We start from the raw sequence: 15,361 nt of genomic DNA on the forward strand, positions 1-15,361 counted from the left end.
TTGCAACCTCCGCCTCCTGGGTTCAAGTGATTCTTCTGCCTCAGACTCCCGAGTAGCTGAGATTACAGGCGCCTGCCACCACGCCCGGCTAATTTTTGTGTTTTTTAAGTAGAGACGGGGTTTCACCATATTGGCCTGGCTGGTCACGAACTTCTGACCTCAAGTGATCCGCCCCCCTCGGCCTCCCAAAGTGCTGGGATTACAGGCGCAAGCCACTGCACCCGGCCAAGAAACGCTTTATTATGTGTAGAGATGTGTGTTATGAAATGCTGGAGGATCTTAAAAGAACTACCAGTGGAATAAAGGAAGAGAACAGGGAAATCACAGTGCTTATGTACAGGGAGAGTAAGGCAGAATATGTGTTGACAATATAGGTGACTGGAAAGTAATTTGTTTAACAGTTTTAAGTTATAACCAGCTCCCCACGGCTTATGGAATTACATCAGTTGCTAGAAAAAGTGACCCCTTTGTGAGATGGAATTTGGAGAAAACCAGAGAAGTGTAAGAAAGAAAAGATTGTTGGTGAGCAAGAACCAAAGTAATCTAAATAGGATAATTTGTGCAGTGTAAACCGAGAACACTTCTGATTATTTATAAAAATCATTGATAGCTTTGTAATCAAAGAAATGATAGAAACAAAGATAGTATTTGCTCCCTACAGCTACTTACCAATGAGCGTGTCTTATAATACCTGATTGGCCTATTAGCAATTATCATCTTGAACAACATTACTCATTTTGGCCTCCTTAGGTGTGAAAACAAGATATAAAAACAGTACATGCATTCTGGTCCTTCTCTTACATATCTCATGCCTTTACACACACCTTCCTCTTTCACCCAGTCTCTTCCCCTTCTTTTCCATCCAATTCTTCACCCGTTGCTCTGATTACAGAGAATTTAGCATATTTTCCGTAAGAAGCCCCATCTTCAGGATTTCCTCAGAATTTTATCTTACTTTTATTGTTTCTGCAATGTTCTTTTTTTGCCTGACAAACTTTTTCCAGACTCCCTGTGAAAGTCCTTAGTTTCTCTTTGTTGTCTTTCTTTTTCTTGTTCTTTTTTTTTGAGTCAAGGTCTAGTTCTGTTACCAGGCTGGAGTGCAGTGGCATGATCACAGCTCATTGCAGCCTCTAACTCATGAGCTCAAGTGGTCCTCCCGCCTTGCCCTCCCCGGTAGCTGGGAGTACAGGCGCCTGCCACCACACCCAGCTAATTTTTAATTTTTATGTAGAGACGTAGTCTCACTGTTACAAGGCTGGTCTCAAATTACTGGCATCAAGCAGTCCTCCTACCTCAGCCTTCCAAAGTGCTGAGATTACAGATGTAAGTCACACTCCTGGCCTGAAGTCTTTCTTAGCATTCCCATCCTCACTAAAGTTATCGATTCCTCCCTCTGTGTTCCCACTGCCATTTAACATGGTGATCTGCCACCTTCGGCCTATTAAAGTTATGTTTTAGGATTAAATGGGATGTCTGGATTTGCTTTATTTATTTATTTTTTGAGACAGAGTCTTACTGTCACCCAGCCTGGAGTGCAGTTGGCATAATCTTGGCTCGCTACGGCCTCCACCTCCCAGGTTCAAGCGATGCTCCTGCCTCAGCCTCCTGAGTAGCTGGGATCATAGGTGTTCGCCACTGGCTCATTTTTCTATTTTTAGTAGAGACAGGGTTTCACCGTGTTGGCCAGGTTGGTCTTGATCTCCTGACCTCATGTGATCCGCCCGCCTCGGCTCCCAAAGTGTTGGGATTACAGGTGTCACCCACTGTGCCCAGCCTGGATTTGCTTTAATATGAATTCAGCCCAGTAGTCTCAGCACTTTGGGAGGCCAAAGTGGGCAGATTACTTGAGCCCAGAAGTTTGAGACCAGTCTTGGCAATATGGCAAAACCCAGCCTCTTAAAGAAAAGAAATACAATAATACAAAAATTAGCTTGGCATGGTGACACACACTTGGACCCCCAGCTACTTGGGAGGCTGAGGTGGGAGGATAACTTGAGACGGGGAGGTTGAGACTGCAGGGAGCTGTGATTGTGCCGCTGCACTCCAGCCTGGGCAACAGAGTGAGACCCTGTCTCAAAAAAAAAAAAAAGCCTGGCACTGTGCCTCATGCCTGTAATCCTAGCAATTTGGGACCTGGAAGTGGGGTGGATCACTTGAGCTTGAGTTTGAGACCAGCCTGAGTGAGCAACATGACAAAACCCTGTCTCTACAAAAAGTGGCTGGGTGCGGTGGCTCACGCCCATAATCCCAGCATTTTGGGAGGCTGAGGTGGCAGATCACGAGGTTAGGAGTTCAAGACCAGCCTGACCAAAGTGGTAAAACCCCGTCTCTACTAAAAATACAAAAATTAGCTGGGTGTGGTGGCGCGTGGCTGTAATCCCAGTTATTCAGGAGGCTGAGGCAGGACAATCGCTTGAACCAGGGAGGCGGAAGTTGCAGTGAGCCGAGATAGCGCCACTGTACTCCAGCCAGGGCAATAGAGGGAGACTTTCTCAAAAGAAATGGGAGGCCCAGGCGGGCGGATCACGAGGTCAGGAGATGAGACCATCCTGGCTAACATGGTGAAACCCCCATCTCTACTAAAAATACAAAATAATTAGCCGGGCGTGGTGGCGGGCGCCTATAGTCCCAGCTACTCCGGAGGCTGAGACAGGAGAATGGTGTGAACCCGGGAGGCGGAGCTTGCAGTGAGCCGAGATCGCGCCACTGCATTCCAGCCTGGGCGACAGAGTGAGACTCCGTCTCAAAAAAAAAAAAAAAAGGAAAAAGAAAAATGCTGTTTGGCTGGGCTCGGTGGTTTACTCCTGTAATCTCAGCAATTTGGGAGGCAAAGGTGAGTGGATCACTTGAGGTCAGGAGTTTGAGACTAGCCTGGCCATCATGGCGAAATCCTGTCTCTACTAAAAATACAAAAATTAGCCGGGTGTGGTGGCACACTCCTGTAGTCCTGGCATCTCGGGAGGCTGAGGCAGGAGAATCTCTTGAACCTGGGAGGCAGAGGTTGCAGTGAGCCGCCATTGCACTACAGCCTGGGCGGCAGAGCGAGAGCCCATCCCAAAAAAAAACCCCAAAAACAAAAAAAAAATTAGCTAGGCATGGTGTCATGACACTGTAGTCCTAGCTACTCACGAGGCTGTGGTGGAAGATTGCTTGAGCCCAAGAGGCTGAGGTTGCCCTGAGCTGTGATTGCACCACTGCATTCCAGCCAAGGCGACAGAGTGAAACCCCGTCTCAGGAAAAAAAAAAAAAAAGAGAGAAAAAGAGTTCGTCCGGGTGCAGTGGCTCACATCTGTAATCCCAACACTTTGGGAGGCCAAGGCAGGCGGATTACGAGGTCAAGAGATTGAGACCGGCCGGGCACGGTGGCTCACGCCTGTAATCCCAGCACTTTGGGAGGCCGAAGCGGGCAGATCACGAGGTCGGGAGATCGAGACCATCCTGGCTAACACGGTGACACCCCGTCTCTACTAAAAATAAAAAAATTAGCCTGGCGTGGCAACAGGCGCCTGTAGTCCCAGCTACTTGGGAGGCTGAGACAGAAGAATGGCCTGAACCCAGGTGGTGGAGCTTGCAGTGAGCTGAGATCAGGCCACTGCACTCCAGCCTGTGAGACTCCGTCTCAAAAAAAAAAAAAAAAAAAAAAAAAGATTGAGACTATCCTGGCCAACATGGTGAAACCTTGTCTCTATTAAAACTACAAAAATTAGCTGGGCGTGGTGGCTCATGCCTGTAATCCCAGCTACCCGGGAGTCTGAGGCAGGAGAATCCCTTGAACCAGGGAGTTGGAGGTTGCAGTGAGCCGAGATCGCGCCAATGCACTCTAGCTTGGCGTCAGAGCGAGACTCCGTCTCAAAAAATAAAAATAAAAAGATAATTAATTGGGGAAGGAGTGAACAATGATAAAAATGAAACGTGATTGGGGATATTACTGGTTATTAAGTTGGATAATCAGTACATGGGTATTTATTGTATTTTTCTTATATATATTTTAAAAATTTCCATAATACACTTCAAGATTGTTTTATATGTCAGTTTTCCTTAACATCTTTGTACTCTATAGAACCTGAGAAAGTGCCTAAGTAGGTCATCAGTCAGGTCTAAATAACACCTTGTCCGGGAGCAAGGTAGGCTGAGTAGACCAGCCCACTCCTGTCCTTAGTGATGGAGTCTTAGAGCAAGAGAAAGGTTGCCCATGAGAACACTTTATAGAGCAGTCTTTGTTTTTATCCCCCCAATAAGATACTGCTTGTGGGGTATTATTTGTATTTGTCTTAGTGGTCTTGGGGATAAATCTAAAGGGAAAAGTCATGGGTTGTTTTAATCTATAAATGTTTAGCTGGTAAAGGCAGTATTTTCCCCCAGTCATTATTTTGTTTGCTTATAGTCATTTTACCTTTGAGCCCCAAAGCAGTTTTATATTTTCCCATTTCAGATTAGCAAAATGATAGAAAAACACTAAATTATTATTTTTAAATTTTTTTATTTTTGATTTTGTGGGTACATAAGTAGGCGTCTGTGTGTGTGTGTGTGTATATATATATATATATATATATTTTTTTCCCCGAGACGGAGTCTTGCTCTGTCACCCTGGCTGGAGTGCAGTGGCACGATCTTGGCTCACTGCTGCCTCCGCCTCCCAGGTTCCAGCAGTTCTCCTGCCTCAGCCTCCCGAGTAGCTGGGATTATAGGTGCTTGCTACTGTGCCTGGCTAATTTTTTTGTATTTTTAGTGGAGACAGGGTTTCACCATTTTGGCCAGGCTGGTCTTGAACTCCTGACCTTGTGATCGGCTTGCCTCTGCCTCCCAAAGTGCTGGGATTACAGGCGTGAGCTACCGCGCCCAACGGTGTATATATTTATGTGGTGCATGAGATATTTTGATACAGGCATGCAATGTGAAATGATCACATCATGGAAAATGGGGTATCTATCCTCTCAAGCATTTATCCTTTGTGTTACAAACAATACAATTACATGCTTTCATTTTGTTTATTTATTTATTTATTTATTTTTGAGACAGAGTCTTGCCCTGTCGCTCAGGCTGGAATGCAATGGCACGATCTCAGCTCACTGCAACTTCCGCCTCCCGGGTTCAAGCAGTTCTGCCTCAGCCTCTGCAGTAGCTGGGATCATAGGCGCACGCCACCAGGCAGGCTAATTTTTTGTGTCTTTAGTAGAGATGGAGTTTCACCATGTTGGCCAGGCTAGTCTCAAACTCCTGACCTCATGATCCTCCTACCTCGGCCTCCCAAAGCGCTAGGATTACAGGCTTGAGCCACCGCGCCCAGCCACTTTTATTTTAAAATAACACTAAATTATCAAATTTAAACATTTCCAGCTGGGCACGGTGGCTCACACCTGTAATCCTAGCCTTTTGGGAGGCCTAGGCGGGCGGATCATGAGGTCAGGAGATCAAGACCAGCCTGGCTAACACGGTGAAACCCCGTTTCTACTAAAAATACAAAAAATTAGCCGGGTGTGGTGGCGGACGCCTGTAGTCCCAGCTACTTGGGAGGCTGAGGCAGGAGAATGGCGTGAACCCGGGAGGTGGAGCTTGCAGTGAGCCGAGATTGCGCCACTGCACTCCAGCCTGGGCGACAGTGCGAGACTCTATCTCAAAAAAAAAAAAAAAATTAAACATTTCCTTTGTTATAGAGCAAGTTTTTTGAGATACGACTTTCCCTTTAGGCCTGAAACCAGTAACTGTTCCTACCTTCACTATGGAATATTTCAGGACTACTTTGTGTTGGGTCAAAACTAGAATATTCTCTCTGTACCTTTGGAACCAACACACACAATTTTTTTGTGGCACTCAATCCTTTTGTTTGCCCGGTTGATGAGCAGTACATTATTATAAATACTTCATTTTCTTTTTGTAGATAATCCCACCGTTTCTGGCATGTCAGATATGGATTATCCTTTACAAGGACCTGGTTTGCTGTCCGTACCCAACCTTCCAGAGATCAGTTCCATCCGAAGAGTTCCTCTCCCCCCTGAACTTGTTGAGCAGTTTGGACGTATCCTATTACTTTGTATTTATTTTAAAAATGTTAAAATTGGTATTTTTCATTCTTATAATTCTTATTCTATGTTTAATTAATGTGTTATATATTCATTTAAGGGTTTTATTTAAAATTCGTTTAAGTATATGGGTTCCATGTTGTATTAAAGAGTGGACACATTGTGATTTTTTACGTAAATATTAAGTCAAAAGCTATTGAAACAAGTTAAAGAAGAATAAGATTCACCTCTGTCTGCCTTACATCCACACTACCTCAGATATGCAGTGTAATTGCATGATGGGTGTGTTCCCTCCTATCAGCAGAGCTTGGCTCACAATTGACAGTGATATATTCATGTGGAACTATGAGGATGGGTATGTATTTAAGGCTGGTTTGCTTTAAGGGTGATTGGAATTTATATAAACTTTACTGTAGCTAGTGTTCTCATTAGAAGCTGCTTGGTTTATCTTTCATTCATCTAGCCTTTGGGTCAGTGCTTCTCAGTATCAGTCATCTGGAGATGTTCAAATGTGCATTCTGTCTTAGTAGTCCTGAGTGAGGCTCAAGAGTCTGCATTTCTAACAAGCTGCCAACTGCTGCTGCTGGTTTAGGTGCCATTCTTGAGTGGCAGGAGCCCGGGTCCCAAGCTGTTAGCCCGTAGTAAAAATAGATGTTGGCAATTCATTGAGAGATGATTGGACATTTTTAAAGACTTCTGTTTTCCTTGCATTTCTATGGAGTAGGCATCTGATATTTATTTATTTTGTTGTCATTTTGTGAATTTGACCCGTGTGTAAATTATATGTATAGAAATGATTCTGAGTGAAAGCCTAAGGTACTTTTGCTTAAATACAGCTTGTTGGTCTGGTGATCTCCCTGTTGACTTTTTAGAGATAGATTTTGTTTTACTGCCAGTTGTCCATTATATTATCCTTAGATGAGGTGTGGGATAAACATAGGAAAGCCCATATAATTAAGATGTTACTCTTGTTCCTGAGTAATTAATGATCTTTTTAGGAACACACGTGCATTAAAAAAACACTGTATCGGCCGAGCACGCTGACTCAAACGCCTATAATCCCAGCACTTTGGGAGGCTGAGGTGGGTGGATCACCTGAGGTCAGGAGTCTGAGACCAGCCTGGCCAACATGGAGAAACCCTATCTCTACTAAAAATACAAAAATTAGCCAAGTGTGGTGGCACATGCCTGTAGTCCCAGCCACTCGGGAGCTGAGGCAGGAGAATTGCTTGAACCTGGGAGATGGAGGTTGCAGTGAGCTGAGATAGTGCCACTGCACTCCAGCCTGAGTGACAGAGCGAGACTCCATCTCAGAAACAACAACAACAAAACACTGTATTATTGAAACAAAATTGAAACTAAATGACAGCTTAACACCTATAGCTTAAATGAAACCATTTTTTTCTACTAGAAGTTTCATAGCAATTTTTCATGTTGAAATGTAATAGTTGTAATAGCAGTGATGTATGATTGTGATTATTTTTCATGTACCCTGAATGTTCCCCACTTTGTTATGTTACCATAACATATTCATTTTTATACTAAATAATGAAACCTTTTTTGTTTAGGTATGTATCTTTTCAAGAGAAGTCATTGCAAAAATATTACAGAACAGATAAATGTGAGAATAATTGTTTTCTTTAAAATATGTTTTCGGCTGGGCATGGTGGCTCATGCCTGTAATCCCAGCACTTTAGGAGGCCAAGGCAGGCAGATCACCTGCAGTCGGGAGTTCGAGACCAGCCTGACCAACATGGAGAAAGCCCATCTCTACTAAAAATACAAAATTAGCCTGGCATGGTGGCACATGCCTGTAATCGCAGCTACTCGGGAGGCTGAGGCAGGAGAATCACTTGAACCTGGGAGGCAGAGGTTGTGGTGAGCCGGGATCGCGCCATTGCACTCCAGCCTGGGCAACAAGAGGGAAAACTCCATCTCAAAAAAAAAAAACACTTTAATGAATTTTTTTACATTTCCATTAACATCCAACATATTTATTTAACACATACATATTGATCTTATGTATCTGACACTGTTGTTGTGGTAGGAACAGTACTGAATGAGATGAATGTAGTTCTGCCCTCATGGAACAAACAGTCCTACCTTACTGTGTGTCTTAGTCCGAGCTGCTAAAACAGAATACCATAGCCTGTGATCAACATAAATTTCTTCCTCATGGTTCTGGAAGCTGGAAGTCCAAGATCAAGGTCTGGTGAAAGCCCACTTCCATGTTCATAGATGGCTATCTTTTCACTGTCCTCACATGGCAGAGGGGTAGGGGAGTTCTTTGGGTCCTCTTTTATAAGGGCACTAATCCCATTCATGAGATATACCCTCATGACCTAATAACCTTTCAAAGACCCCACCTACAAATACTATCACATTAAGAGTTAGGATTTAACATGAATTTTAGGAGGACACAGATATTTGATCCATAGCAGTGTGTGTTCATTTAAAGAAAAATTATTTGAAGAATATACTTATTTTAAAAAATCAAGGCACAATGTCCACAAATTCAATTTTGTAAAATTTATACTTAGTTTAAATATTCAATTGGCTTTCTATTATAAATCCTAATTCCATCTGGATGATAAAAATGTAATCTTGGTCATTTCATTGTTCTCTAACCCCCAACTATCTCAGCATTGGATCGTAGTTCCAAGAGGCTGTGCCAATTATCAAAGGGCCCTGTGGAATGGCATGATGTAAGAGGATGGGGCATCCTAGTCCGCATAAGTTGCCATTTAGCTATTTTGTTCCTGTGTGGATGGCCTTTTCAGGATGACTGGAAGCTTTCTTGAAAGTCTAGATCATATTTTTTCGTGGTATTTTTTCTGCTTCATGTTCTCTGAGCTTCTTAGATCTTTAGTTTGATGTCTTCTATTATTTTTAGAATTTTTTTCAGCTATTATCTTTATTTTTCTCTCTCTCTCCTTTTCTGTTCAGCCATTGTCTTTTTTTTTTTTTTTTTTTTTTGAGACAGAGTCTCGCTCTGTCGCCCAGGCTGGAGTGCAGTGGACTATCTTGGTTCACTGCAACCTCCGCCTCCTGGGTTCAAGCACTTCTTGCCTCAGCCTCTGGAGTAGCTGGGACTACAGGTATGGGCCACCACACCTGGCTAATTTTTGTATTGTTATTAGAGATGGGGTTTCACTATATTGACTAGGCTGGTCTTGAACTCCTGGCCTCCAGTGATTTGCCCTCCTGGGCCTCCCAAAGCGCTGGGATTACAAGCATGAGCCACCGCACCCAGCCCAGCCATTATCTTGAGATATTCTGATACATTCTCTTTCTTCAGAAATTTCAGCTATACTTTTGTTATACACCTCATTTTGGATGCTCCATTCTGTTTTTTGTTTTTCCACTTTCTGTCTCTATCTCCCTGTTTTTTGGGAGATGGAGTCTCAAAGTGCTGGGATTACAGGTGTAAGCCACTGCGCCTGGCCCCCCCCCCCCTTTTTTTTTTTATCTCATTCCATTGCTGAGGCTGGAGTGCAGTGGCATGATCTTGGCTCACTGCAGCCTCAACCTCCTGGGTTCAAGTGATTCTCCTGCCTCAGCCTCCCGAGTAGCTGGGATTATAGGCATGCACCACCACACCCGGCTACTTTTTGTATTTTTAGTGGAGACGGAGTTTCACCGGGTTGGGCAAGCTGGTCTCGAATTCCTGACCTCAGGTGACCTGCCCACCTCAGCCTCCCAAAGTGCTGGGATTACAAGCGTAAGCCACCGCACTTGGCCTTCATTGGCTTTTTTTTTTGAGACTGAGTCTCATTCTGTTGCCCAGGCTGGAGTGCAGTGGCAAGATCTTGGCTGACTGCAACCTTCTCCTCCCTGGTTCAAGTAATTCCCCTGCCTCAGCCTCCTGAGTAGCTGGGAATACAAGCGTGTGCCACCATGGCCAGCTAATTTTTTTTTGTATTTTAGTAGAGACGGGGTTTCACCTTGTTGGCCAGGACGGTCTCGATCTCCTGACCTCATGATCCGCCCGCCTCAGCCTCCCAAAATGCTGGGGATTACAGGCGTGAGCCACCACACCCAGCCTCGCTGACTTCTTATAATTTTTATCTTTTTGTCGAAATTCTTTACCTATTTTTTTTTTTTTTTTGTCTGTTTTATTTCTCCCTTTTTTTTTGAGACAGAGTCTCGCTCTGTTGCCCAGGCTTGAGTGCAGTGGTATCATCTTGCCTCACTGCAACCTCCACCTCCCAGGTTCAAGTGATTCTCATGCCTCAGCCTCCGGAGTAGCTGGGATTACAGGCCTGGGCCACCATGCCTGGCTAATTTTTTCTATTTTTAGTAGAAACAGGTATCATTGTGTTGGCCAGGCTGGTCTTGAACTCATGGCCTCAAGTGATCCACACGTCTCAACCTCCCAACTTTACCTATTTGTACATATAGTTAATTAGGTAATTTTTCCTATATAAAGCCTATATGTATAGTTCATAGTTACTTTACATTTCTTGTCTGATAGTTTGGATTCATAGCTGAGTCTGGTTCTATTGATTACTTTGTTTCTCGACACTGGGGTTTTTTTTCTTGTTATTTTGTGTCTCATGATTTCTTAATTGAAAGCCAGAAATCATGTTAAGACAGTAGATACTGTAAGTAAGTAGCAAGTGGTATTTATTCTTAGAAATGGGCATGTCTTTTCCTTGGCTAAGGTATAGCATATCTTTATTATATGGGGAATTGCCTTTTTCCAGGTCAGGACTTGAGCTGGATTTGGGTTCTGTTGTTGTACTTAGGGTGCAAGTTGGTTTACTGGAGATTTTTTCTCAGTGTTCCTCTTACATCCTCAGTCTTAGGCTCTTCCTGTGATTCCATCCTTGTAAGATGGCCCTCTTCTTACCCTTACCCCTGCCCCAGCAGTAGATTGCTATTACTTGATGTGCAGCCCTGTTGTGGAGATGTTTGGAATGGGGAGCAGCATTTTCTATTTTTGTATTTCCCTATTTTTCTAGTTCATCCTTAGCCATAAGCAGGTCTGGATCCCTGGGTCTTGGAACTGAAACAGTTTTATTTGCTTATTTTTTCATTATATATATAATGAAAAATATTTATATATATTCAATATATATAAAATGAAAAAGTTATATATAAATTTTTCATAAAGACCAAGTCTCACTATGTTTCCCAGGGTCTTGAACTCTCCTGGGCTCCTGCCTCACCCTCCCAAAGTGCTGAGATTACAGGCATGAGCCACCTCTCCCAGTCTTTTTTTTTTTTGAGACGGAGTCTCGTTCTCTAGCCAGGCTGGAGTGCAGTGGTGTGATCTCGGCTCACTGCAACTCTGCCTCCCGGGTTCAAGTGATTCTCCTGCCTCACCCTCCCGAGTAGCTGGGACCACAGGCGTGCGCCACCATGCCGGGCTAATTTTTTGTATTTTAGTAGAGACAGGGTTTCACCACGTTGGCCAGGATGGTCTCAATCTCCTGACCTTGTGATTCGCCCACCCCGGCCTCCCAAAGTGCTGGGATTACAGGTGTGAGCCACTGTGCCCAGCCAGTCTTTTCATTATATTCTGTGTCTAAATTTATTTAACTAATAAAGAGCATTCAGGAGTTCAACACCAGCCTGGGCAATATGGCCAAACCTTGTCTCTACAAAAAATACAAAAATTAGCCAGGTGTGAAGTGGAGATTGCAGTGAGCCAAGATTGTGCCACTGCACTTCAGCCTGGGTGACAGAGCTGGACCTTGTCTCAAAAATAATAGTAATAATAATAATAAAGATCATTGTAAGATAATACTTGGTTTTCTGTTTTTCTTTTCTTTTCTTTTTTGAGACAGGCTCTCACTTTGTCACCCAGACTGGAGTGCAGTGGCATGATCACTACTCACTGCAGCCTGAACCTCCCAGGCCTTTGCGATCCTGCCAACTCAGTGGCCTCACACCCCCATGCCTGGCTAATTTTTTGTTTCTTTTTTGTAGAGACAGTCTCACTATGTTGCCCAGGCTGGTCTCGAACTTCTGGGCTCAGGCAATCCTCCTGCCTCAGACTCCCAAAGTACTGGGATTAAAGACATGAGCCACCACATCTGGCCTATTTGCTTTATATGTGTAACATGTTTTTCTTCATTTATTCACAGAGGAGACCTTGCCTATTTTGATGGACTTAGTGAGACTATTCTTGCTGTGGGGCTTGTGAAGCCAAAAGCAGGTAAGAAATAAAACTATAAGGAAGAGATTATGTTTGTATATGTAAACTCCAAATGGTATAGACCTGAACAACAACACACATTTTTTTCGAGATGGAGTCTCGTTCCATCGAGTAGGCTGGAGTGCAGTGGCGCAATCTTGGCTCACTGCAATCTCCGCCTCCAGGGTTCAAGCAGTTCTCCTGCCTCAGCCTCCCGAATAGCTGGGATTACGGGCGTGTGCCACCACACCCAGCTAATTTTTGTATTTTTAGTAGAGACGGGGTTCCGCCATGTTGGCCAGGCTGGTCTCAACTCCTGACCTCAGGTGATCCGCCTGCCTCAGCTTCCCAAAGTGCTGGGATTACAGATGTAAGCCACCGCGCCTGGCTGACAACACCCTTTTTTAAACAATTGTATTTTCCGTTGAAGTTTTATTTTGAATTCTAATTAGAAATATGTAAAGTGATTATTAATGTTTAACTGTTTACTTTAATGGTATAAGTGACACTGCCTTTAAAAATGTTAAACTGTAATTTTTTGAATTTTATTTTATTTGCTTTTTACTGCTCTTTCTTGATATACCTGAAGGTTTTGCACTATAGATTTTTCATCAATTGCTGAATTTAATGTTAAGAAAAATTTTAGTGTCTGCATTTTATTAGTCTGTCTTTCTCTTTTTTTTTTTTTTTTTTTTTTTTTGAGATTAAGGTCTTACTCTATCACCCGGGCTGGAGTGCAGTGGCATGATCATGGCTCACTACAGCCTCAACCTCCCAGGCTCAGGAGACCCTCCCACCTCAGCCTCCCAAGTAGCTGGGACTACAGTTTTGTGCTACCACACCAGGCTAATTTTTGTAGAGATGGGGTTTTGCCATGTTGCCCAGGCTGGTCTTGAACTCCTGTGCTCAAGCAATCCACCCACCTCAGGGATGGTGGGTTTACACTTGTGAGCCACTGCACCTGGCCATTTTTTTAGTCGTTTTCTTTTTTGAGACAGAGTCTCGCTCTGTTGCCCAGGCTGGAGTGCAGTGGCGTGATCTCTGCTCACTGCAGCCTCCGCCTCCCAGGATCGAGCGATTCTCTTGCCTCAGCCTTCCAAGTAGCTGGGATTACAGGCATGTGCCACCATGCCCAGCTAATTTTTATATTTTTAGTAGAGCAGGGTTTTGCCATGTTGGCCAGGCTGGTTTTGAACTGTTGACCTCAGGTGATTTGCCTACCTTGGCCTCCCAATGTGCTGGGATTACAGGCGTGAGCCGCCGTGCCCTGGCCATATTCTTGATAGCCCGTGGAAGTGAGAACAGAGTTTAGAGTAAATCTTAGAAACGTCACAAGCATTGTTTAACTTATTGTTTCACCCTCATAATGCCAAATCTCTTATCAGAGTTACTGAGAAGGAGAATTGATTGATTTAAATTTAAAATATATCCTTTAAATGTACCTTTCTTTTTTTTTCTGTTACAGAGTCTCACTCTGTTGCCCAGGCTAGAGTGCAGTTTAGCCACCTTGGTGCTCACTGCAGTCTCGCCTCCTGAGTTCAAGCGATTCTCCTGCCTCAGCCTCTCAAGTAGCTGGGATTATAAACGCATGTCACCACGCCTAATTTTTATATTTTTAGTAGAGACAGGGTTTCGCTATGTTGGCCATGCTGGTTTCGAACTCCTGACCTCAGGTGATCCTCCCACATCGGTCTCCCAAAGTGCTGGTATTATAGGCATGAGCTGCCATGCCCTGGCCATAGTCCTGATAGCCCATGGAAGTGAGAACAGAGTTCAGAGTAAATTAAATCTTGTAGATATCACAAGCATTGTTTGACTTACTCTTTCACCCTTATAATGCCAAATCTCTATTTTTTTTTTTTTTTTTTTTTTTGAGATGGAATTTTGCTCTTGTTGCCCAGGCTGGAGTGTAATGGCGTGATCTCGGCTCACTGCAACCTCCGCCTCCTGGGTTCAAGCGATTCTCCTGCCTCAGCCTCCCAAGTAGCTGGGATTACAGGCATGCACCACCACGCTTGGCTAATTTTATATTTTTAGTAGAGACGGGAATTCTCCATGTTGGTCGGGCTGGTCTCGAACTCCCGACCTCAGGTGATCCGCCCACCTCGGCCTCCCAAAGTGTTTGGGATTACAGACGTGAGCCACCATGCCCAGCATAATGCCAAATCTCTTATCAGAGTTACTAGGAAGGAGAATTGACTGATTTAAATTTAAAATATATTCTTGGCTGGACATGGTGGCTTGTGCCTGTAATCCCAGCACTTTGGGAGGCCAAGGTGGGTGGATCATGAGGTCAGGAGATCGAGAACATCCTGACTAACACAGTGAAACCCCATCTCTACTAAAAATACAAAAAATTAGCTGGGCGTGGTGGTGGTCGCCTGTAGTCCCAGCTACTTGGGAGGCTGAGGCAGGAGAATTGTGTGAACCTGGGAGGTGGAGCGTGCAGTGAGCCAAGATCACGCCACTGCACTCCAGCCTGGGCAACAGAGTGAGACTTCGCCTCAAAAAAACAAAAAACAAACAAACAAATAAATAAATATATATATACACACACACACACACACACATTCTTTAACCGTACTTTTTTTTTTTTTGAAACAGAGTCTCACTGTCACCCAGGCTGGAGTACAGTGGAGTCACCTTGGTGCTCACTACAACCTCCACCTCCTGGGTTTAAGCGATTCTCCTGCCTCAGGCTCCTGAGTAGCTGGAATTTCAGGCATGCGCCACCATTCCCGGCTAATTTTTGTATTTTTAGTAGCATGTGGTTTGGCCATGTTGGCCAGGCTAGTCTTTAACACCTGGCCTCAAGCGATCCGCCCACCTTGGCCTCTGAAAGTCCTGGTATTACAGATGTGAGCCACTGTGCAGCCAAATGTACCTTTTTATAGGAGGAAATAATAGACAAAAATTACTTTTTTGCAAGGCCTAAGTGAAATTTTTTAAGATTATGGCCATTTTGCAATTATAGATACTCAGTTAAGTAAAAACAGACTTCTTTTTTTTTTTTGAGATGGAGTCTCATTCTGTCGCCCAGGCTGGAGTGCAATGGCACGATCTCGGCTCACTGCAACCTCCGCCTCCCGGGTTCAAGCGATTCTTCTGCCTTAGCCTCCCGAGTAGCTGGGATTACAGGCGCCCGCCAGCAGGCCCGGCTAATTTTTGTATTTTTAGTAGAGACAGGGTTTCACCATGT

The 15,361-nt window shown here is 44.1% G+C and overlaps 1 protein-coding gene across 4 annotated transcripts in view; it reads left to right on the forward strand.

The window, feature by feature from the left end:
* The window catches only part of NUP155 (nucleoporin 155), a 79,724-nt gene that overhangs the window by 1,253 nt on the left and 63,110 nt on the right, over window positions 1-15,361 (forward strand). For 3 of the 4 annotated variants that reach the window (XM_016953406.3, XM_016953407.3, XM_016953408.3), the window contains exons 2-4: window positions 5,879-6,016; window positions 6,279-6,375; window positions 12,113-12,183. In XM_016953406.3, coding sequence (XP_016808895.1) covers window positions 5,879-6,016; window positions 6,279-6,375; window positions 12,113-12,183 — 306 coding nt within the window. The remainder of the gene's footprint in view (window positions 1-5,878; window positions 6,017-6,278; window positions 6,376-12,112; window positions 12,184-15,361) is intronic. The other variant, XM_016953409.4, reaches the window with a different exon arrangement.

The sequence above is a fragment of the Pan troglodytes genome, chromosome 4, assembly GCF_028858775.2.
Source record: "Pan troglodytes isolate AG18354 chromosome 4, NHGRI_mPanTro3-v2.0_pri, whole genome shotgun sequence".
NCBI classification, from domain to species: domain Eukaryota; kingdom Metazoa; phylum Chordata; class Mammalia; order Primates; family Hominidae; genus Pan; species Pan troglodytes.